Source organism: Callorhinus ursinus, unplaced genomic scaffold (genome assembly GCF_003265705.2).
Source record: "Callorhinus ursinus isolate GAN/ISIS: 27379988/994484 unplaced genomic scaffold, GSC_fseal_2.0 scaffold4, whole genome shotgun sequence".
Taxonomy (NCBI): domain Eukaryota; kingdom Metazoa; phylum Chordata; class Mammalia; order Carnivora; family Otariidae; genus Callorhinus; species Callorhinus ursinus.
Window position 1 is genome coordinate 617,170 of NW_027397066.1, and position 24,776 is coordinate 641,945.

General features: G+C 53.0%; 1 protein-coding gene across 10 annotated transcripts in view; it reads left to right on the plus strand.

The window, feature by feature from the left end:
- Nucleotides 1-254: 254 nt before the first annotated feature.
- The window catches only part of MAEA (macrophage erythroblast attacher, E3 ubiquitin ligase), a 33,905-nt gene continuing 9,383 nt past the window's right edge, over nt 255-24,776 (plus strand). For 3 of the 10 annotated variants that reach the window (XM_025886960.2, XM_025886962.2, XM_025886964.2), the window contains exons 1-3: nt 255-390; nt 19,076-19,258; nt 21,211-21,414. In XM_025886960.2, the coding sequence (XP_025742745.1) occupies nt 322-390; nt 19,076-19,258; nt 21,211-21,414 (456 nt within the window). In that variant the 5' untranslated portion in view covers nt 255-321. Of the gene's footprint in view, nt 391-4,460; nt 4,695-19,075; nt 19,259-21,210; nt 21,415-24,776 lie in introns of all 10 variants that reach the window. The other 7 variants (XM_025886958.2, XM_025886959.2, XR_003211237.2 and 4 more) reach the window with 5 other exon arrangements.

The following is a 24,776-nucleotide window of genomic DNA, read 5'->3' on the forward strand; positions in this document are numbered from 1 at the left end:
GGGGCGCCCCGGAGCCCCGCGCGCCCGCGCCCACGCCCGCTTTCCCGGCCGCGAGTTCAAGCAGGAAACCGCCCAGCCGGGCTTCCCGCTGATTGGCTGAACGAGAGAAAGGCCAGAGATGATTGGTCGGGCCGGACGCCTCTCCGCGCGCACGCCGCGGCCGCGCCTTCCCCGCCGCCACTGTCTGGTGGGCGCACGCGATTGGAGCAGACGCGTCGGCTCGCCCCGCCCCGCCCCGCCCCCGCCGGAGGGCGCGACGTCACTACCCGGCGTGCCGCGCGCGGCGCTTCCCCCACCCGCTAATGTTTTGGCCGATTCAAGATGGCGGTGCAGGAGTCAGCTGCTCAGCTCTCCATGACCCTGAAGGTGCAGGAGTACCCGACCCTCAAGGTGGGGTCTGAGGGCCGGGCGAGCGGCCGCGCTTGGCTGGTGCCCGCGGACCGCGGGGGGTCGGAGGGGAGCGAGGAGGGTCAGGGTGGGGGCCGGGGCGCGGCCTGGGGCACCGGGCGGGGTCTGGGGGGGGTCTGCGGGGCCGGGCTTCGGAGCTCTGGGGCGCTCCGCGGAGCCAGGCTCCCGGGTTCCCCGGGGTCTGGGGGTCGGCAGGGCCGCGCTCCCCAAGATCCGAGGGTCTGCAGGGCCTTGTTCTCCAAGGTCCGGGGGTCTGAAGGGCCGGCCTCCCTGGGGTCTGGGGGGCCTGTGAGGCCGGCCCCCCGGGCTTCCCGGCGGCGGCGGCGTCTGGCGGGCCGGGCTTTCTGGGATCTGGGGTCCTTCAGGCCGGGCGGGTGTGGCGTGGGGCCGTCCATTGCCTGCCCGGCCTTCGAGGACTTCGTGGCAGGGCGTGGAGCGCGTCTGTCTGGCGCCCCGCTTCGCCCTCCGGAGCCCGACTGTAGCCCCTTCGTGCTAGAATAAAAAGGAAGGAAGGAAGGAAAAAAACCGTGAGCTGCCCCAGTGACATTTTGCGGTAGGCAGGCTGGTGACTTTGGGGGCTGGGATGGAGACCGGGGTTTCCAGGGTGTGGGGTCGCGGCCGCCCAGCAAGAGTGCCCGACGGTTGGTGTCCGGCTGTCCTCCCGGAAGCCTAACGTCAGAAGGTGTTGACGTGTTGCCTTCCAGTCTCTAATTAGGGAACCTGTAAAGAGAGACCTAACGACCTAATGGGCACCCATCTTGGGCGTCACCAAACCTGAAATACAGCCCTTGCCACTCGGCTGCCAGTTGCGTGACCTTGGATGGCCACTTAGCCAAGTCGTCTTCCGTGAGCGTGAAGTCCGTGTCTCTAGTGGGAGGGGCCGCACTTGCTCTTTACCTAGTTCGCGGAGAATTTGATGGTGACGAGAACAAAGCACCTGGAGACAAGTTCCTTAGGAGATCAAGGTCATAACGTTCCCAGGAGAACCGTGGCCGGGCATTTGTGATTCTGAACGCCTTCCCTGAGAGGCCAGGTAGCTTTTCTCTCCTCCTGGAAGACCCCTGCATCCCCATCCACCTCAGTGGTGACAGGGGGTGGTGGGTGCAGCGTGGTGGGTTCGAATAACTGCGCCACTGTGTTCATCACTGACGGGAAGACCTCAGGCGGGGTACTTACCTGCTCTGAGATTGCTGACTTTGTCACACGTGGGTAATGATAGCTCCAGGGCCACCCCGGGTGAATCGGGGGACTCCATGCTGCCTGGAGTAGTCGTCAGTACTCGAGTCAGACTGCCCTGTGCAGTCCTCGCCCGAAAGCAGAAGCGAGGCTTTGTTGCTTTTCATTGACTAGCGGTGGAGCAGTGCTGTTTCCCCGCACCTTGTTTGATCAGGGAGGACAGGCGAGCGCTGCCACCCGTGCCGGATGCCTGTTGTCCAGGCCCTTTTAGGGTTAGGTGGTGGGTGTTTTTGTATTCAACTCCTTGAAGACCCTGTGGCTCAGAAAAACCATGACATCACCCCACCTGAGGCCCCCAGCGAAACATCATTTGGGTTGATGTTTATCCCTCCTTCCCCCACCAAACAAATAAATAAGTAAATGAGGCTTTCGTGGGGGAGCCATTAATTGCTGGGCTGTTGTCTTACTCAGCCTACCCCCAGGCCTGCCGTTGGAACTGACAGAACTGTGGCAGTTTATCATGTTTGGGACTGGCTGGTGAGCATGGGCAACAGCAGACAGGAAGGGATTCCCCCTCCAGGTTCTCTTCTGTGGTTGTATAATCCTGACTGTGATTGATTTCCAGACTTATTAAATAGCCTTTGATTAAAAATAGTCCTGCAGATACTTATACAGGTAAAGAGGTATTATAGTGTCATTTCACCTGAGCTTCCCTGTTAAAAGGAGTTTTACTTCTGCTTTAGAATGATTTAAATGAATTTTTGAAATCAGAGAAGTTACTTCCATCATTTTCCCTCACAGATTGTCTGGATCACCTGTAATCCATCAACGTGTGTCATTGTTGAGAGTTGACATTTTTTTCTAGATGTTTTCAGGAGTGATTCCTACTGGATAATGTGGAAGTTTCACTGGGAAACTAGGGACCCTTGACTGAGGAGCATAAGTTAATACAGAATTCCCCAGAGGGCGCCTGGGTGGCTCAGTTGGCTGAGCGACTGCCTTCGGCTCAGGTCATGATCCCAGGCTCCTGGGATCGAGTCCCGCATCGGGCTCCCTGCTCAGCAGGGAGTCTGCTTCTCCCTCTGACCCTCCCCCCTCTCATGCTCTCTCTCTCTATCTCATTCTCTCTCTCAAATAAATAAAATCTTTAAAAAAAAAAATACAGAATTCCCCAGAACACTTAGGAGCTGTGCTGGTCATGGTCTTGAGCACGGTCCAGATGCAGATGCCCCAGGGCGGCAGGAGCACTGTGCAGACAGCAGGGAGAGGGGAGTGAGGGTCAAGGGGCTGGAGTTCTGAAAGGTGTATGCAGGGTACCAGGAGCCGAGTGCTCCTTGCTTTCTTGACAGGCAGTTCCTCCTCAGACTTAATAGAGATTCCTTGCTATTCAGAGGATTGGCAAATCCAGCCACGTTCCTCACAGCCCCAGGGCTGGTCGACACTGGTCTTGCCTCCTGGTGCAGCGGGAAGAGAATGGCGTGGCCGTGACCTATGCAGTCTGCATGCGTTGAGCTGGACACCCTCTCCTCACTGAGCCCTCAGTCCTGGGGGGAGCTGGGCCAGCACAGGCCTCTCAATGGCCTGTGGACCTTCGGGGTGGGTGGTTCTTTGTAGTGGGGGTTGTGCATTATAGGATGTTTAGCGGTACCCCTGGCTTCTGTCCATCCCCAAAATGTCTCCAGACATTGCCAGATGTCCCCTGGGGGGCAAAATCGCCCTGGTAGGGAGAACCACTGGACTGGATTTTGCTTTGTGGAACTTGTTTTTATGTTCTTACAACAGCAGGGAGAGTGGGGTTCGTGGGACACACTTTTGTGTTCTGGGCCTGGCTGTGAGTCTTTTCCTGTGAGCTCCTTGAACTGGAGGCCCATTTTCATTATGCTTTTAAAAGGGTTCTCTTGGGGGGCGCCTGGGTGGCTCAGTCAGTGAAGCGTCTGCCTTCTGCTCAGGTCATGAACTCGGGGTCCTGGGACTGAGTTCAGCATCGGGCTCCCCGCTCAGCAGGGAGTCTGCTTCTCCCTCCCCTGCTCCCCCTGCTCGTGCTCACTCGCTCTCAAATAAAATCTTCAAAAAAAAAAAAAAGGTTCTCTTATAAAAGTAACTTGTGTTTACTTTCCAAATTATTCTGCTAATCATCCTGTTAATATTTTGGTGTGTTGACTTCTGTTTTTTCCCCTCAGAGAACTGAAGTAAAATAGTATTTTAGAGGCCTTCTTTACCGCTACCCAAATCAAGTGGGGGTCTTCACAGCCCAGGAGAAAGGCTGTGGCACTGGTCCCTGGGCTACCTGGCTCTGGACCCCCTGGCCCCTCACCTTGAGTCTCACCTGTGCGTCTCGGTGTCCCTGCCTGACCCGGCTCAGCCCGGTCCCAGCTGCTCTCTCTCCTTCACACGTGACAGGCTGGGGGGAGGGGTGGGCGTGGGGCACTGCTCCCTGCTGGGTCTGTGGGCGTCTTCTGTCTCTGAGTTCTCTAGAGGGCTGTTGAAATGCTCTGCTTTTAGTTTGGTGACAGTCCTGACCAAACCCTGCTCTGCAGTTTCTGAGCCTGGGTTTGTGCCTGTTGTAGAGTCTGGGTGCCAGTTATGTGCCTAAAGTTAGGACTTTTCCAGCTTGGTCTTGGCTGGATTTAGGGGCTCGTGTGTTCTCAAGTTTGAGAAACAGTGGTAAGCGTGAGCGTTTGGTCTTAAGAGACAAAATCCTAGGTAAGCTGCGTCCGGAGGGTGGCAGTAGGCTGGGTCCTCACTTTTTTTTACTTTAGATTTTTTGGTTTAGAGAGTGAGCCGTTTCCTGTCTCAGAGGTGGTTGTGTCGCTGGAAGGACGCTGACTCTCTCTGGCTTGGGGCAGGCATCTGTGTGACACCCTTCCTCCTCTCAGGCTCCAACCTTGTCAGACCTCCAGAGCACCGTCTGCTCGTACCCGAGAGAGCCCCAGGCTGCCTCTGCCTTCCGGAGTCCCGCCAAAGCCAGAGCACGGCTGCAGTGCTGTCTTCTTACCCTATGCATACTCCTGAGCTCCTCCCGTCTCTCGCGCCTCTGCTCGGACACTTGGCCACAGACGAGACACTGGGGTGGTGTGGGCCTTCGGGGACAGGTGCAGGTCCACGTCGGGGTGAGTGCCCTGCTCACTGCAGGCTGTTTGTGTTACTTTAAACAAGCTTCATGCCAGGAGAGGAAGGGCTTCCCAGTGCCCCATTCTCCGTAGCGGTGGGGTGTGCTAGAGCCAATTCGAACCCCGGCCAAGCAGCTTCAGCAATAGGCAGGGGCAGCTGTGCAACAGATGCTCAGCTTTAGGTCTGAAGGTGGGGCTTGCTGTTGCTTCTCCCTCACAGAACCACCGTGAGGCACCCCGGAGCCGAGGTGCCAGACCCTGAAGGCCTTGTGCTCCTTGCTGCTCTCGAAGAACCTCTGCACGCTCACTGGGCACTGCTGGTGACACTGGGGTGTCACAGAGAAAAAGACAAGTGAGGTCCCCGTCCTGGTGCCACTAGGCTTGGCAGGAGGGAGGCCGTTAAACAAGTGGATGCAAACATTTCCAATCCTTGAACGAGTAGAGTCAGGCACGGGTGGGGCAGTGGCCCACGGGGGGTGCAGTGGTCTTCAGTGGGCAGCCAGGGCACTTGCACGTTGGGGGAAAGCTCTGTGGGCTGTGTTGAAGTCTTGGCAGACCCTAGCACCGTCAGCACATGGTCCCATTGGAGCAATAGGGCTCAGGGTGTTCCCAGAGCCACACAGAGGCCATGACAGTGGGGCCCCGAGGGCCTGGACCTCGCCATGGACTGTGTATGCAGGCCAGCAGGAGTGGAGAGCAAGCTGGGAGGAGGCCGGCTGCTGTGTGCAGCATGTGCCCCCCTCAGTGGGGCCGCTCGGTGTGGACCGAAACACGGCAGAGCAGTCTGCCAGGGGCGCCTGTTGGTCTTTTTAGGAGTACGTTGTTTTAGAATATTTATCCCTGGGGACGGTAGTTTGAAAGCTTTCTGAAAAAAAGATTTATTCACTGTTTCAGTAATAACTAAGTGATAGAAACTAGGCATTATTAAATAGTTTAACAACCCAACTAACTCTTCGGCTGAATGCGGCTAATGGAGAAAAACACCCACCTGTGCTGACGGTCTCACTGGCCGTCACCTCCTGACTGTGAACCCTGAGTGCTGCACGGCCCCCACTCCCTGTACGCGGCTCCTGCCACGTGGCCCCAGCCTGGCCTCGTCACCCACTTTTCGCTCGTGGCAGGTACCGCCCTGCTCGGGTCTGCTTGTACCTTGTGGGGGAGCTGCCCCACCGGGGCCAGCTGTGCCCCGAGCCTGCCCCTCTGGCCTGTGGCCCCAGCACTTGCATCTCTCCCCTCCTGTCTCAGTTTCCCCTTCTCACTGGGTCCCATCAGCACGCACATGGCTCTCATCGCCCCACGTGTCCTCCTCCAGCTGCGGCCTCCTTTTCCTGCCCCTCCTCCCGTGTATCTCTCCGGGTTCAGGTCAGAAGTTTTGCCCCTAACATTCCATGAACATGTTTTTGTCACAGCTGACTTGACGCCGCTACGTGGCCAGTTGCCGGGCAGTCGCCTCCTTCACTTGCCCCCCCCCCGCCCCCCGCCCCGGCGCCGTTCTCTTGCTTCCTCGGGGCTCGTCTTCTGCAGATGCCTTTGCCGTTACTGTGCATCCTCCAGCCTGGGGGTCGTTGAGTCATCTGGCAGCAGGCAGCCCTCGAGAGAGGTCTCTGTGCTCTGTCTCCAACTCCTGCCTCCAGCCAGGCCCCACCCTAAACTCCCACGTGGATCGTCGGCCACCTGCTCGGTCTCCTCACTCATCTGAGTGGGGCTCGGAAGGTACCACGTGCAAAACCCAGCAGTGCCTGATCTCGGCCTCCCTGCCCTGGACTCATGCTCCTTGGCATGCAGCCAGCCCATCCCAGGTGAAGACAGTGTCCTCCTGCCCCTTGTGCAGGGTTTGGTAAAAAAAAAAACAAACCAACCCTGGGGGTGTTCCTGATGCCTGTGTTTGCTGTGATCTTTCTGGGATCCGTGATCCCCTTGTTGGTCTGCATTGACCGCAGGGCTCCAGTCTGCTTGCGGGCAGCTGGCACGGGAGGGGAAGGTGCCGGCTCCCTCATGGGGCCTCCCAGAAGTGCTGTTCAGCATTTATGCTTGAGCTCAGAGGCCAGAACTTGCGGTTGGCTGTCTCTAGCTTCAAAGGGACCCGAAGACAAAAACAGCCTGGTGGTGGGCTTATTGCTGCCCTAGCCCTGAATGAAGTTGGGGTTTGTGGCTCCTGTTCTGTGTCCCTTTCTCTGGTTTATTTTCTTTACAGCTTTGATCACAGTCTGACAGAACTGCCTCCAGTCTGCCTGCTTTTCTGTCAGAGGCCCTCATTACAATATGCGCTTCTCAGGGCAAGAGGGTGTGTTTTGCTCCATCACTCCCTGGCTTTGGCCAGGCCTCCAGGGATCCTGACGGTGTCCTGCAGTGAGCACCCACTGACGGCCCCTCCTCCCTGTTTGGCCCCCAGGCTCGCCACCCTGGCCGGGTTCCTCCCCCGCTCACAGCCGCCCCTCCACCTCTGTGTGACCACCCACCGTGCTGGTGACCTCATGTGGTCTCCTATGCTCTGAGGGTACCAGTGACTCCCAGAGGGCTAGTCCCCAGTCCCAGAGCCCAGGATCCAGTGGCTGTACTTGGATCTCTGTAGGTAGCTCAGCGTATGTAGACCTGAACTTCTTAACTTACCTGTCTCCTCCCCAGACCTACTCCCCATCTTCCTTGGCTCAGGTTAAAGCCTTGAGCACTCTGTCCTCGCAGCTTGTGTCCATATGTCCTTCTGCTCTGGCTCCAACATGGATTCAGGATTTGACTGCATCTTACCTTCTTTCCTCCTGCCACCATGGCCGAAACCATCTCTGGGTTGAAGTAGCCTCCTACCTAGTCGCGGCTCTACCCATGCCCAGCAGAGCCGCCACACTGCTGTACCAGACAACGCCATTCTCCTGTTCTGGTAGCTTCCTGTGCGACTTGGGGTACAGAGCGAGGTTGTTAGAGTAGCTCTGCAGGCCCTGTGCCTTCACCTCTGCCTTCTCCTCCCCACCCTCCTCCTCCAGCTCTGCTCCCCTTGGGCACTCAGCCGTCGGTCTCCCTGCTGCTAGAAGATGAGCTGGCACGGGGGCCTCCGGGCCTTGGTGCTTGTTTACTTTGCCTGGAACCCTCTTCCTTCAGGTACCCATCTTATTCCCTCACCTTCTTGGAGCTCTGCTCAGGTGTCACCTTCTTAGCGAAATCACCTTTAAACTGGGAGCCCCACCATCTCCCTCTTCTCGGTTTTCCTCCCCAGCTGTTACTGTCATACTCCATTTTGCTTCTTTGTTTCTAACCCCTGGGCTTGTAAGTTTTGTGGAGGGCAGAGAAGAAGTATTTCTTCAGTTAACGAATGAACTATTAAATATTATTTTGGCAATTCTATCCAAAGAAGTAAAAATTGAAACAGAAGTAAACGTAACTTCAAATGGATGAGACGTAATATGTTATGTACCCAGAGAACACAAACAAGCTAATTGGAAAATTACTACAGTTAACGAGAAAGTCTGTGTCAGCAATAACCAGTTAAAGCACCTCATGGGAAAATCCCCATTCGCAGTAACCTAACAGCAACAGAAATAAAATGTCAGGGTGTGCTTTACTGGCTCTGGTGACGGATACTGAAGGAGACACAACGTGGTTTCTTAGTAGAGGCCTAGGGAAGACCAGTCACAGCAGAGAGTGTTGCGTCTGTTTGAACAGACTGATGATTGAAGGTACCATCTCACCTTTTTGTGCTGGATCCCATATTTCTTACTTGTAATCAGGGAAGCACCCAGCAGGGTGGGACCTGATGCCAGAGGCAGGTGTGAACCTTGTTGCACGACTTCTGCTTCCAGTCACACCTCGTAGCTAAATAGCAAGGGAGCCTGCTTGGCTAGTGTTACGAACACACGTCTGTATGGTGCCATTTGTGGTTGGTCAGTGAGCCCGTCCCGGGGGATGGAGGGCACTTGAGCAGGTGTCGGTGGCTGGTACTCCGCTGCATTGCAGCTCATATTGATTTGCTCATACCTACCTTCCTAAAACGGACCAGTGGCACAAGAAGATTTCTGCAGGTACCCGGCGGCTGGCTGGTGAGACGGTCCTGCACTCTGAGAGGAGAGAGCATGGAGGTGCTGGCAGCGCTCTTCCCGCCTTGAGCTCTGTCAGCCGCACTGTGAACGGTCTTTCCCCTCAGAGCCCCCTCGAAGCTGACCAGAAGTGTCATTTTCTTTAAGAAGCCTATCTGAAACTGGATGCGCCTCCCCCAGGGTGTGTGCTGTGCTTGGGAGACGAGCCCGGGGAAGTAGGAAGCCATTGGGATTTGGGAGACTGAGCCATGCCATACAAGAACATGAGGCAGAGCTCCATCTAACACTTCAGAAGATGTTCCTAGCTTTGTGATGAATAGTGAGAAACCTCTTCTGAGGCTTCTTCATTGTGAAAGATAAAAAGTCCCATGACATTGGGGAAGTACTTCCTTCCAGTGCTGGTAGAAATGGCTGAAAACATGATGACAAACTAAGATGCATTTCTTTGTCAGCAAATACTGTCAGAAAACCCACAGCAAACGTTGGAGAAGGTTTGAAGAAACTAAAGCAAATGACACAGTGTAGGAGGATTGCCATAGAGCTGGGTGAAGGTACAGATGTTTTCTACAAATCTTAACTTATGGTGTTTGCCAGATTCTGTTTCAATTATGAAAACAGGAAGGATTACTTTTTATGAGTCACTGAAGGGGAAAGATGTACTGAAGGAAATATAATTTAACATCAGCTAACAAAACAGAGAAATCCTGTGATCTTAAAAGCTAACAATGCAACAAATTACCAAGGAAAAATTGAGTGGATTTGATTAATACATATTTAAATCTTTGGTATACTCAGATAAAATAGAACCAGAATTTAAAAGCAAATAACGATTTTAAAAAGCCACCAAATATGAACCATAAAGAGCTGATTCACATTGATGAGAAAGGTCCAAGACCTCTTTTCCTTATTGAGTTTTAGACAAGGAGCGCAAAGGGAAAATGTGTTGGATTGAACCATGTAAAATTGCTATTTTGTGGGTTAAAAGACAGTGGTTGAATAGGCTTATAACATGTAAAGAGATTAAAAAAAAACAAAACAAAAACTTTCCATAAAGAAAAGCCCAGGATGAAGTGGCTTCACTAGTGAACTCTGTTAAATGTTTAAAGAAGAATTAACACTGATCCTTAACAAGCTCTTCAGAATAATAGAAGAGAAAGGAACATTTCCCAACTCACTCTGTGCTGTCAGTATTACCCTAATACCAAAACCAGACACATATCCAAGAAAACTACAGACCAGTATTCCCTATGAATGAATATAGGTGTTAAGATCCTCCACAACACGCTAGCAAACTGTATCGGACAACATATGAAAAGGATTATGTACCAGGAGTAAACGGGATTTACCGCAGGACTGCAAGGTTGGTTCAACATGCAAAAAGCAGTGTAACATACCACAACAGTATAAAGGACATAAGCCACATGATCATCTCAATAGACACAGAAAAAAAGCACTTGACAGAATCCAACACGTATTCACGGTAAAAACACTTAACAAACTAGGAAAAGGAGAGAACTTCCTCAACCTGATAAAGAGCATCTGTGCAAAAACCACAGCTAACATCATGCTTAGTGGTAAAAGACTGAAAACTTTTTCCCCTAGGACAAAGAAGCAAGGATGTCCATTCTGGCCACTTCTGATTCAGCATTGTGCTGGAGATTATAATCAGGGCAGTTAGGCAAGAAAAAGAAATAATAGGCATTCAGATTAGAAAGGAAGAAACAAAACTCTATTTGCAGATGAAACGATCTTGTAGATGAAAAGTCCTAAGGAATATACACACACGCACACACACACACAACACACACACAAAACTTACCAGAACTCATAAACTAGTTCAGCCATGTTGCAGGATACAAGGTGAGTATGTAAAAATAAGTTGTACTTCTGTATTCCAGATAATGGACAATCAAAAAGGAATGAGGAAAACAATGTTAGTTATAACAGCATGAAAAATAATAAAGTAAGACTTCACTCTTAAGATAGCAGTAAATTGATCTATAGATTCAATCCAATCCATATCAGAACTCTAGCTGGCACTTTTGCAGAAATCGAGAAGCCAATCCTAAAATTCATACGGAAATGCAGAGGGTCCAGAACAGCCAAGACAGTCGTCTGAGACCGCTCAGGCTGCACTAACAAAATACCACAGACTGGAGTGACTGAAACAACGGGTATTTATTTCTTAACCGTTCTGGAGGCTGGGAGGTCCAAGAGCAAGGGGCCATCAGATTTGGTTCCTGGTGACCCTCGTTTTGGTTTGCAGATGGCTGCCTTCCCACCATGTGCTAACATTGATCCCATTATGGAGTCCCCACACTTGTTACCTCATCTGAACCTAATTGTGTTTCAAGTGCCCAATTCCAGATAACCATCACACTGGGGACTAAGGCTTCAACATACGGGAATTTTGTTGGGGGGGGGGGAACCCAAACATTCAGCCAATAACAATCTTGAAAAAGAACAAAGTTGTAGGACTCACATTTCCTAGTTTCAAAACTTACTACAAACTACACTTCTTGATTACTGGTTAAAAGGCTAAAGATAGATCAGTGGGCTAGAACTGAGTCCAGGTGTAAGCCCATACATAGTAATTCTCAGTACGGTGCTAGGACAGTTACATAAGGAAGGGAGAGGCTTTTCAACAGACAACTGGATAGCAACATGCAAAAGAAGTTGAGTCCTTTGCTCACACCGTATATGAGCATTAAGTCAAAATGGATCAAAGGTTAAATACAAGAGCTAAGAGTCTTAGATATAACCCCTAAAGTACAGGAAACCAAAACAGAATGTTGGTTGGACTTCAGAAGTGAAAACCTTGTGCTTCCGAGGACAGAATGGAGGGAAATGTTTTGCATGTCACCTCTGGTGATCTAGTAGTGTCCAGAATCTCCTAAGAGTTCTTAGAATTCAGTAATGTAAAGACAACCCAATTTTAAAATGAGTAAATGGTTTGAATAGACTTTTCCAGAGAAGATATACCAACAGCTAATAAGCATTGAGAAGATATTCAACATTATTAGGCGTTTATGAAATTCAAATTGAAAACCACAATGAGCTGCCACTTCATGCCCCCTAGAACGACTAATCAGAAAGATGGACGGTAGTAAGTGTTGGATGAGGGTGTGGTGGAGAGACTGAAGCCCTCCTACAGTGCTGGGGTGCATAAAATGGTAAAGACGCTGCAAGGCAGGCTGGCAGTTCTTTAAAAAGTTCAACACAGAGCGGCCAGCAATTCCACTCCTAGGTAGAGCCCCCGAAGAAGTGAGAAGGTGTCCCCACAAAAGTCTGTGCAGGAGTCCTTGCGGCCTTATTACTCATAATAGCCAAAAACGTATGAATGTGTAAGCAAATGTGGTATGCCTGTGGGACGGAACACTATTCTTCAGCCATAAAAAGGAATGAAATACATGTTACATAATGACTGAACCGTGAAAACATTATGCGAAGTTAAAAAAGCCACACAAAAGGCCGTCGAATGTATGATTCCATGTGTACGAAATGTCTACGATGGGCAGATCCGTATAGGCAGGGAGTAGATTATTAGTGGTTGGTGCCTGCCCGTGAGGAGGACTTCCATAGGTACGGGATTTCTCTTTGGGTTGATGAAATGTTCTGGAAGTATTTTGTGGTGAAAGTTGTACAACCTTGTGTTTATATTAAAAACTAAATTGTACACTTAGGGTGAGTTTTATGGTATCTGAGTTATATTTCAATTAAAAATTGGTAACATAATGATGGCCTATAAGTTATTTTTGTATCATTCAACTTAATAGAGAGCACTCATGCAGGGGTGCCTGGGTGGCTCAGTTGGCTAAGCGTCTGACTGTTGATGTCAGCCCAGGTCTTGATCTCGGTTGTGAGTTCAAGCCCCGCATGGAGCCTACATAAGAAGAAGAAAAAAAAACATTCCTGTGCGGTGCTGGCCGACCTTGGGAGGGTACCCATGACCTACGACTCTGCACACATGTGCAATTAGCTTTTAGGATCAGTGCACAGTATTGGAGTAGCCAGGTCAAAGGTTAGACACAGTTTGGTAACTGCTGTCAAATTTCCCTCCCCCCACACGCTCCCTGCCAGCCATGTGTGGGGTCCCATTGACCTCAGACCTCACCATAGGTTTTCTGTAGCTACACTCTCCAGTACAGCAGCTCTGAGCCCCGTGTGGCTGTTGGGTACTTGAAATTTTGCTGGTCCAAGTATGTGCTCTAAGTGTAAAAATGTGTACTGGCTTTTAAAGATTTAGCATGAAGAGAAAAAATAATGTAAAATGCCTAATAAATGAAATATTTGGGGTGCATTGGATTAAGTAAAATAAACTAAAACCAGTTTCATCCCATTCTTTTTAATGTGGTTGCTAGAAAACTTAAAATTATGTGCATATGCAGCTCACAGTTCTCTTGGACAGCGCTGCTCTGTGGCTTTGTCCCTTCTGTTTTTTTGTCCACTTACGCTCTAGTTATCTTTCTGTAGCCATCCAGATTTACGGTGAGTACCAGTATTGTGGACTTACACTCTCCATCTTTGTTCTCTGTCTCTGGTGCTTTTGTGTGTCTTTTTTTCGTTTCCTTCTTGGTAGATTGATAAGGTGTTCTTTGTTCCGTTTAATTTCCTCTTGTGGTTTGGCAAGCTCACAAACACACCCAGGTTGTGACAGATCCGAAAGGTCTCCAGACATTGTTTCCAAGGGTCCCCGGGGGAGTACTCTCCCTGGTGGAGAACCACTCCTCCCACTGGTCTGCTGGTGTTGGAATGTCCCATAAAGGGAACCCACAGCTGCACTGTGTGTCTTGCTTTCTCCCCTGCCCACGTCTGAGCTTGATTGTGCGGCACCCCACGTCAGTGGGCAGTTTACCGTCCCCATGGATGTATGTTTGAGATGGTTCCAGTCTTGGGCTTGGGAATAAAACTGCTATGAGCATTTGTACACAGTCTCTTTGTGGATACTCTGGGTTTGTTTCTCTCAGGATTGGAATTGCTGAATGATGTGATAGGTGTATATTTACCGTCGTAAGAAACAGCCAGACTCTGTTGTTGAGGATCGCCCACACCACTGCCAGTGATAGCATCCAGGTGTCCCCAGCCTGGCCGGCAGGTGGTGCAAAGTCTTCCTAGCGTGCAGGAGCGTCCTGTCTTAGGGCTCTCCGGAGAAACAGAACCATCCAGTAAGGGAGGGAGACACAGGGAGAGGGAACGGGGGAGGGGGAGTGAGGTTGAGACTGACCTTACAGAATTGGCTTACAGGATTATGGGGGCTGAAAAGATCTGCAGTGGGCAACCAGGAGCCCCAGGAGAGCTGACAGAGTCTGCTTCACTCAGCCCAGCGTTCAAATGAGATTCTCCAGACACACCCAGAGCTGCATCTGACCGTGTCTGCACCTTGTGGCCTGGTCAGCTTGAAAACACATGCAGCTGACCCTCATGTGTCCCCTTGTGGCTTGAATTTGCATATTTCTGACTAATGATGTTATGTGTCTTCATTATTAGCCTTTTGTATATATCTTCTTTTGTGACTTTTTGTTAAAACTTTTTGCCCATTTTAAAGATGGGATTGTCTTCTTGGTCTTGAGTTGTAAGAGTTTTAAACGTGTTTTAGAAGTCCTTTGTTAGGTTTACATACACTGAATGTTTTCTCCTCGTCTGTGGCTTTTCTTAAATAATTGTCTTTCAAAGAGTAGAAGTTTTAGTTTGATAAGGTTTAATTAATTAATTTTTCTTTCATAGTTAGTGCATTCTGTATCCCTGTGAGAAATTTTTGCCTACTTAAGGTTGTGAAGGTTTTCTCCTGTGTTCCCATCTAGAATTCTGTAGTTTTAGCTTTGATGTTTGGGTCCGTGGCCATTTAAGAATTTTTTCGGACCGAGTGAGGTCCGGGCTGAAGTCCTCCCTCTCCCATGTGGCTGTCCAGTTCTGTACCATTGTTGCAGAGCAGGTCCTCTCTGCCCTGGCTTGCTGGGCTCCTGGGTTGGGGGTCCATTTCTGGGCTCTCCGCCCTCCACCGGTGCTGGTGCACAGCTGCACCAGGGCCCCACTGTCTTGTTCACTATAGCTTCATGGTAGTTGTTGAAATCAGGTACCATTGCCATGTTTTTACTGTGGTGAAACATAACACGAAACTAACCATCTTCGTCATCTTTAAGCAGTATCAGCTATATGCATGTAAGGTCGCCACAACTGCTCAGTGTGCACAACTGAGACTATGTACCCATTTGTGTTAACCAGTTAAAAGTGAGGTTGACCGGGTGCTTATGAACAACAGAAGGTTCTTCTCCCAAGTTCTGGAGGCTGGAAGTCCAAGACGAGAGTGCCGGGGTGGTCTGGTTCTGGTGAGGGCCTCTTCCCTGCATCCCATGTGGTGAAGACAGCCATTGGTCCTTTTAGAAGGATGCTGATCCCAGTCACGAGGGCCGCATCCTTGTAACCCGGTCACCTCCCGAAGCTCCATCCCCATATGCCATCCCGTTGGGGGTAGTATTTGTGTCTGTGTGTTATAAGGGTAGGGACACATTTAGTCTGTTACACCATTAAACCCCTCCCCTTTCCCCAGACCCCGGCACCGCCCTCCTTCCTTCTCGTTCTGATCGTTTGGCTGCCCTCGGTATCTCACGGGAGAAGAATCATACAGTTTAGTCTTTCTGTGACTGGCTATTTCACTTGGCATAATGTCCTGCAGGTTCATCCATGTTGCAGCATATGGTAAGATTTCCTTCTTTGTAAGGCTGAATAACATTCCATTGGGTGTATACAACACATTTTGGTAGTCTGTCCACCCGTCCACGGATGCTGCGGTGCTTCCCTGTCTCAGCTGCTGTGCATGATGCTGCCGTGAACACGGAGGTGCCGGCCTCTCATCCAGACCCTGCTCTCCGTTCTCCGGGGAGCACACCCAGACGTGGAATGGCTGGGCCGTGGGCTCATTCTGTGCTTAGTGTTTTGAGGACCCTTCATGGTGTTTTCAACGGCGGCTGCACCCCACGGTGCACGGGGTTCTGATTGCCCCACGTCCTCGCCAAGGCTTGTCGGTCTCCGCTCCTTTGAGAGCAGCCGTCCTGTGGGGTGTGGGGTGGGGTCTGCCCGTGGTTTTGACCTGCATTTCCCTGATGGTTGGTGATGCTCAGCACCTTTCCCTGTGCGGGTCGGCCACTGTGTATCTTCTTCGGAGAATTGTCTGCTCAGGGCCTCTGCCCACTTTGGGTTGGGTGTTGTGTCTTTGCTGTGGAGGTGAAGTTTTCCGCCTGTCCCGGGTACCAGAGTGCCCTCCCCATCCTGGGCTGCGCACTGCAGATCGCTTCCTTCGCTTCGCACAAGTTTTAAGTTTGATGTAATCCCATGTGTCTGCTTTTGGTTTTGTTGCCTGTGCATTTAAGGCTACATTTTAATATTTGCTTTTTATTTTGGAATTCTTTCAGAATCCCTTGGACTTAGCGTCACCTTGTCCGCGTTTCTTAGGCTGTGGATTGGTTTCTTGCTCTCTAGTTTGACTGTATCATTTACTGGTGCTTTTCCTCACTGCTCTTTGCTGTTATCTTATTTCCTCTCATTGATTTTGTTGTTTGTTTCACCGAGGGCTCTCTGAGTAATTTTCCTCCCAGAAAAGGGTTGTGGGCACTAACCTTGGCAGTCCCTGCATGTCCAGAAGTATATTAATCTTGCCCTTCTTCTGGAATGATAGTTTGGCTTCATTCAGGATCTTCAGCATTTCTGAAATTCCATTCCTTCATTTGGCAAAAGCCCTTTTGGGAGGAGCCTGTGAAGGAGCTGCTGGTGACTGAGCAGCGGGGGATAGTTGGGGAAAGGCAGGGGAGGCAGGACCCCAGGCAGGGTGCCCTGTGGGCAGAACACTGAGCAGCTTTCCGGGGCCAGCTGCCTGGTGTCCATGGGACGGAAGCTGGCACAGGAGGCTGCTTAGTGCTCCCGGGATGTAAATTCTGGGAGCTCCGGGGGTGGGGGTGCTGCTCTGGGCCAGGCTGGTGGGGGGCACAGGACAGGTGGGGGTGTGGGCAGCAGAAGGTGAGGTCCTGAGAGCTCAGCCCTGTGGAGCTTGTGACTGGGTGTGGGGCTGGAGCACCGAGGGCAGCTCGTGAGTCCTTTTGGGTGGGAAGAGTAGCCATGGAAAGCGCCTGTCTGGGCCATTTGGAGGTCAGACTCAGGAGTGGAGGCTGAGGGGCTGACTCAGGTCCAGGGGAAGACGAGGCCACGTGGTGAAGAGCACAGTGGGGCTCACAGCCCCCAAGAAGTATACAAAATCCTGACTTAGTTTCTTTTATCAAAAGATAGAGGAATTAACATGGACTGTTACCTTACAGTATAAATTACTGGGCCTGGATATCGATGATGGACTGAAGATGAATGTTAGAGTGTTGCCTGCTTCCTTTTTGGATAAAAGTTAAAAATGGAGACCAAGCCTGTAGCGCTTGCTTCCGAGTCTCCTTTTGCCTTCCCTTTGGCTAAGGGATGAGCCTCAGGCCGGTGTCATGAGCAGAAGGCAGGACCTGAGAGTCCAGGGAGTCCTGTGCTGGTGTCCACTGAGCCTTGCATATGTTGACCACAGGGAGACCTGCTGTGTGTGTAACGGCACTCACCTGCTGCTCACCTGGACTTCAGCTGCCTAGAGCCGGGGACGTTCCCGTCACCTGCGTGTGCTTGGGCTGACAGTGTGTGCGGTGTATGGCTTTTTCTCTTTTCCTGTGTTATGGTTGCTTTGATTGTATTTATTGAAATGTAATTTTGTCTCAATCAGAATAAAACTTGGAAGCTTTTGTTAGCGGGTATCATGGGATTTCAGTTCACTTTTCAGTAACTCTGTTTATTGTGTTTTATGAAAGTGTCCGCTGGGTCAGATTGGAAGCACACACCTATCCTGGAGCAGACGGTTTGCAGGGCCCCTGGGGTGGGTGGGAGCTCTGAGAACAGTCCCAGATTCCGGAAGGGAGGTTGCACACGTCAGCAGCCCACCACCGCCCGGCCTCTTGTCCAGGAGGGGTCTAGCGGATGCATGCACCTAGGTCTCTGTGCTGTGCTGTTGTTATGTTATGAGGTACGTTTGCCAAAACTGAGGCTCAGGGCAGGGTGCCCTTTCCTTTGGACATGGAGGACGGGGCTCGTGTCTGAGCCCGGCCACCTGCTCGCAGCTTCACCCTTGTCCACGTGCCACAGTGGGAGGCTCTTCAGGGATTGAAGCCAGGGCAGGCCTGGTTAGGGCATGGACCTCGGGGCAGGTACCATTGTGTGGGCGTTAGGGTGCTCTGTGCCACTCCACGTTAAGGATGGCCCTTTGGCTTTGTCTAAAGACTCTCCTGTCTTGCTTGTGCTAGACTGTGGCATGGTTGCAGGAAAGACTACTAGACCCGGCTGCTGGGGATGATGAGCCCTCCCCGGGTGGCATACACGGTTTATCTAATGGCATCCTGCCTCTTGAGCTGGTAAGACCCGAGGTGTGGACAGGACTGTTTACCCACTGCCACTGTGTCCCCAGGGCAGCCTGAGGGGGGTGGCAGCTGGGGCACGGACAGTACTGGACCCCTGGCCAGGTCATGGGGAAGTCCTGCTGCAGGGTCCCCTTGCTGGTGTCTAGGTCCCCTTGGCATCTCTGCTTCTGGGAATCCCAGGCTCCTGCCTGGCACACATTGGTGCCTGGCACCTGTTGGAGCTGGCAGTGAGGACATCCACAGTGAACCACTGGTCACTGGGGTGTCCATGCTGCGTGAGCAGCATCTGATGAGCGCAAAGTGCTAGACCCACAGCCAGAACAAGGGCTGGGAGGAGTGTTGGCAGCCACTCTCTCTGGAAGGACAGAAGTGTAACAGTGACACATTATCCTTCCTGGGTCTTTTGTCAGGTGTTCTGTAGGGAAAGGTGGTTTTGTCACTGGGGGCAGATGAGCACTGTCTGATTGAGAGGCATTAGATGTGCACCTTTGGTTTCTGCTGATGTGCTAACGCCCTGACCTGTCTCTGCACCCCCTTCCTGGCATCCCAAGTCTACAGCACCCCCCCGGGCCCATCGCAGGCCCCTGCAGGCTTTCACATCTGATGGATCTCATTTTGGTCATCTCCTTAAACTGTTTGTTATTCTGGATGAACTTTGGGATTATTTTGTTGGTGTGCCCTTAACAGTTTTCTGCCTCTGTGGATTTGGGGACAGTACGCGTCTTCTCATTAGTGTCCTCATCGAGGAACACAAATGACCCTCCGTTCACACAGAGCTTTTGTGGGCCTCAGTCAGGTGTTAGAGTAGACGTGTCTTTAGAGTGCTAGAAGCCTAGGACTTGTGCCTGACAAAACGCCATGAAGGGGGTCTGGGCATCCCACACATAGGACTGCTGATGCTCACACACCAATTACCTCCCTTCTCCAGGTGCCCTACGAAACACTGAATAAACGCTTTCGGGCTGCTCAGAAAAACATTGACCGAGAGACGAGCCACGTCACCATGGTGGTGGCTGAGCTGGAGAAGACCTTGAGCAGCTGCCCCGCTGTGGACTCTGTGGTCAGCCTTCTGGATGGTGTGGTGGAGAAGCTCAGCGTCCTCAAGAGGAAGGTCGGTGTGGCTTCTGGACCATCCTGCCTGCCTGCCTACGCGTGGGCTGTAGCGTAGGTCCAGCGGCCCAGCCTTCCCATGTACCCAGGCAGTCCCAAAAAGGGGCTGTCTTCTGTGGGAGCCGGGACACAGTGGAGACCAAGCAGCCCTGCGATGGGGAGGTGGGCTCCTACGGCCAGAGTGTGGGCAAGGCGAGTCCCTCCATGCTGTCTGTGGTCTGCAGCCCCTGTGGGGCTGGCGGCTTGCTTCCAGTCCCGTGCTCCTGTTCCTGCAGGGCTGGGTTGTCCTCACTCCAGAGTGTCCCAAGCACAGACAGGAGGCAGATGATTTAGTACTTTTAGAATTTCCCCTCAAAGCTTCATGGAGGAAATTTCTCACTTCTGGGAGACGGAGGTAGGGTGCACTACTGCGCCCACTGAATAACCCAGAGGACGCAGCAAGATGCTTTACAACGTCTTACTGAACGTATCAGAGGGCTCATGAGACGAGCGTTTATCACCAGAGCTGTTCGGCAGGGCCAACAGTGGGGCAGCACCCACGGCTGCGGCCAGTGCCGGGGGCGGGGGGAGGCCAGGGCTGGTGGTGGGACCTGGTGGTAGTACGTGTCGGGGGGCTGCCCCAGGAGTGGACGTGCTGTGGCAGAGCATCATGGCCTGTTTCAGAACACCCAGGGGAGCCAGGACCCTCCTCTTAGCCTGGTGTAAGTGGTCCCAGCTGGTGGCGCCTCACTGAGTGCACTTCGCGGGGAGGACACCGTCCGTCCGAGCGTCAGGGGTCTGACGGAGGATCACCAGGTGCACAGGATGCTGCGGCAGAGACAATGGACACCGCCCAGATTTCAGACGTAGAGATTATCAGGGACCAGACTTGACTGCGTCTGAAGATTAAGCAGACAGCTGAGAATTGTTGCAGGGGACATAAAGTATAAAGCATGATTGAGAGTTTAAAATAAACCAAATAAAACTTCAAGAAATTAAAAGTATAATAACTGAAATGAAAAACTCAAATGTTTGCTTATAACACACTTTTTAACATGTAACAATCAGACAAAGCTCAAGAGAGAATTTGTGAGCTGGAAGGTAGGCATGTTTTTCTAGATAATTCCTAGAAATTCTAGTTGCACACAAAGCTAAAAACACAGAACTACGTAAGAGGGTGGGAAGCCTCGGAGACTAGAGTGGAGGCCGTGTTCAACCAAAGTCAAGAGGGCGTGGGAAGAGTGGCCGAGAGTCTCAGAACTGTTGGATAAATAAAAATAAACCTAGGATTTCATATCATGAAACTGAAGAGAGAGAAAAATCTTAAAAGCAGCAGGAGGAAGAAAACCACTTCCAAAGGAGTGGCAAATACCCTGGAAGCCAGAAAGCCATGGCGTGTGCTCGAGGGAAAGGCGGACCAGCCAGGGCAGCAGTTGAGCCTGTGCACCGCCAGCCAGGTGGGCGCCGCAGTGAATCAGCCTGCAAATCTGGCCCCTCGGCGGCGGCACTGACCACACGTCAGGTGCTGGACGGTTGGCTGCTGTCCAGCCAGCACCGATACAGAACACGTCTACGGAGCTGTGTTAATTTTGAACAAACTTGACTTTGAGGGAAAAAGTATTATAAACGAAAGTCGCAAAATAATAACAGATGGCTTAATTAACCAGGGAGCTGTAACAAATTTAAAATTATGCATATGTGGCCGCATAGCTCCAGACTCCATAAAGTAAAAGGTGATGTCGCTGAAAAGAAGGTGCAGACCCAGAGTGGTAGGTGTTGACTTGCCTCTGGGTAATGACAGGTGCAGCCAAACCGGCCTCGTGGCGGGGGGGGGGGGGGGGGGGGCGGATAACTCCCTTTTGCTTCCATCACCCAGCAAGGGGACATCCCCCCGTGTCCCCCTGTGTGTGAGGGTGGGGGTAGGCGCAGCCTGGTCACTGTCCCACCCTGAACCCCTGTGTGCTTGCGTCTCAGGCGGTGGAGTCCATCCAGGCTGAGGACGAGAGTGCCAAGCTGTGCAAGCGCAGGATCGAGCACCTCAAGGAGCACAGCAGCGACCAGCCGGCGGCGGCCAGCCTGTGGAAGAAGAAGCGCATGGACCGCATGATGGTGGAGCACCTGCTGCGCTGCGGCTACTACAACACGGCGGTGAAGCTGGCCCGTCAGAGCGGCATCGAGGTGGGCACGTGCGCGGGGCCTCTTGCTGCCTCCGGGGGCGGGCCGTCCCGGGTGCTCGCTGAGCAGCCTCCCTGATCAGGTAGCGCGGCCCAAACCCTTCACGCACGTGTGCCCCAGGTTTCGTGTGTTTGAACCGCGCGACAGCTGTGGGTGCTTCTCGCTTGCCAGCATGTTCTAACGGGGAAGCCCGTGGAAGGGGTTGTTCCCACTCAGTACCTGCCCTCCCATGACTGTTTTTACTGGTGTCCAGGGGAGGGTGCGTTTTCCACCCCTCTGTAGAAACAGACGATCCTCTGGCCCTCGGTGTGTGGGCAAGCGGTTAAGCATGGAGCTTCGGGAGGAAGGCTGCTCGGCAGTGGTGAAGGCATCCAGTGCTCTCCCTCCCCTTACCAGGGCTTCACAGACCCGTGTGCACCTTTCTCTAGCCTTCGGGCTGCCCCTCTGCTTTCGGGCAGCATCCACCTCCCCGGCCCACCGGTCTCCACTCTGCACCATTGGTCCCTCGCCCTGCTCCTCCCACCCCCCTGCCCTGCCCAGCATGGCCAGTGTGTACCTGATTGATGGGCTTCCTAGTCATTGTGTTTTCCCTGGCACAGCCGTGCATCTGCAGGGGTCATGTGGGTGCCCACAGATAGCCCACACTCCTCTCTTCCTGCCCCTGTGAGGGTGTGGCCAGATGCTCCTAGCCTCGAGGAACGTGTGCTTTGAAGGGGAGAGAGGCAGGAGGTCAAACAGGACTGTTTCCAGGGGTGCACAGGGCAAAAGGGCAGGAGGGCTGGTGATTTTCAGAAGGTTGGTTGGAGTGGGCTTGCAGAGATGAGGGGAGGGTCCCGCGACAGGCCTGGGAGCTGCCCTGTACTGGGGTGTGGGGATCTGAGCATGTGCAGAACTCAGAGTTTCCCCTCAACTGAGATGGGTGTGCGGTAGGGGGGTTGAGTTGGAAGCATTGCTTTAATGGGCTCACTCTGGTTGCTCTGTGAAGAACAGAGTATAGGGGGCATGGGGGAGCCAGGAGGCCTGTGGGAAGCTGTACTGTGTGATGGTGGTGGTGTGACCTTGGACATCCTGTGAAGGGGGCACTGCAAGATTTCCATGTGGACCCCCAGCTTCACGGCTATGGGTAGAAATTAAGGTTGCTTCTAGCAGCAAGCATAGGGGGAGCCTCAGGCCCTTGGGGTGGGGCGAGGGCTCCTGACAGGATGGGGTGCTGTCACCAATGAAGAGGCTGATGGATCAGGGTTCATTCACATTTAAAACTTCTGTTCGTCAAACGCCATGGAGAGAGAGCACACCGGGTCAGCCCAGATGGGGGCTGTGTGCCCCACTCAGAGCCTTGGTCCTGGAGGAGAGGCCTGTCGCTGGTGGTGTCTTCGTGTCTGTCTGCGTTAGAAATCACAGTGCTGTCATCTCACGTGGGGTGACCCCTGATGGGTGTGATTTCCAACCCGCCTCCCGTCATCTGGTTTAACACCTCTGGTGTGACTCCCACACCCCAGGGTCCATGGACATCTGAGGCACCGTCAGCGGAAAAGAGAAAGGTGGCAAAGACCCAAACCCTGAGGCCGCGCAGACCCAGGACAGATGGACCCTGAGGTGCGGGCAGGAGAGGCTGCCTCTCAGAATTCAGAGCAAAACTGAAAACCAGAAATGGGAAATAGGAGAGAAAGATGACCCTCATATAGGAGACCCAGCGTTTCCCTGCAGGAGCGTTCTAGAAAAGAGAAGAAAATGCCAGAGAGATGGCCAAAAATGTGGTTCACAAGAACAGCCAGCCGACCTCTAAGATGACTTGGCGCCGCAGTGCCCAGCACTTAACTGTCAGAGCTCATGGCGGGGGTGGGGGTGGGGGGCCCAGGAAGACAGGAGGCCCACCCCTGCATGAGGGCCAGGCCGAGTGAGGTTGGGGATCCGTCTGGTGGCTCCAGAAGACTTGGGTGGAGAGACCCTTGTGTGGCCCAGCCCAGACTGCCTGCCGCTGAGCTGCCGTGCAGAGCCGGCGAGCTCACAGGTCGTCTGCTGGCGCCAACCCTGACGGCGGCACACCCCTTGCCCTTCAGGTCAGGGATCAGCTGGGGCTGGTCCCTGGTCGCACAGGATGGCGCTCTGATGAGTATTTCTCCTTGTGAATTTTGTATAAACGTCTGTTTTTTGTTTGTTTGTTTTTAAGATTTTGTTTATTAGAGAGCACGAGAGGGAAGAGGGTCAGAGGGAGAAGCAGGCTCCTCGCTGAGCAGAGAGCCCGATGCGGGACTCGATCCCAGGACTCCGGGATCATGACCTGAGCCGAAGGCAGTGGCTTAACCAACTGAGCCGCCCAGGCGCCCTAAACGTCTGGTTTTATCGGTGGCGTCGTTAGCCCTCATGTGCTGCTTACTGCGGGCATAGACGCGTTGCTGGCTTTCGCGGGGCGTCCTTTTCCTTGACCTCCTGCCTTAGGCTGCACTCAGCGGAGGGACGGTGGCCCTCCTACAGACACTGCAAGTCCTGTGGTGGGCTCCTGACTCGGTTGGCCCAGGGCGACCTGAGGTGGAGACAGCACTGCAGGAAGGCTGCCTTGTGCTTTGCCGTGGGGAGGGGCCCCGAGTGGGGCTGCCCGAGGGTCGCAGGAACAGGGTTGCAGGAACTCGCCAGCCGCACCGCGCTTGCCCACTGGCCGCAGAGAATTCAAGGGATCTTTGTGTTGGATGCTTCCCCTCCGTCACTGAGAAGCTAGTCTTTAGTTTCGGATGGGAGAGACACCATCTGAAATTTGTTTTCCAATAGCTTCCCCCCTTGGGTGGTGCACAGGCGTCTACCATCTCTTCCTGCCTCCACGGCCAACCGCTTGCTGGCGACTGGCAGGCCCTGGGCACCATGTGGGTGTCATGACCCCGGGTCCCTGGCCCTGCCTGGACCCTCCAGAGCTCAGTAGATGCAGCTCCACAGGCAGGCATCAGAGAAACGGGGGAGAAGAGCAAACGGCAGCAAAGACACGGCCCTGCCTCCCCACTGGCTCTCTCTGCTCCTTCTCAGAATCTCAAATACATCTTCAGAGGAAAAAACACAAAATAAAAACGAGGGTTCTGGTTGCCAGGGTTCCCAGGCCTGATGGTGAAGGGGTGGAACGGCCACTGCTGGGGTGGGGGGTAAGGTTCTGGATTGGGGTTTTGGCTTCGAGACTGTATCCGAATGCTTTGCGCACCTCCCCGCTGCGGGCCTGCCCCTCATCCTGGAGCTGGCTGGGTGGGGTGTGCTGGGGTGGGGGTGGAGGGGCACTCAGGGAGGTGCCCCGGAGCTGGCCAGGTGCAGTGTGCTGGGGCGGGGGGCGCTCAGGGAGGGAGCCCCAGAACTGGCTCGGGTGGGGGGGCGCTCAGGGAGGGAGC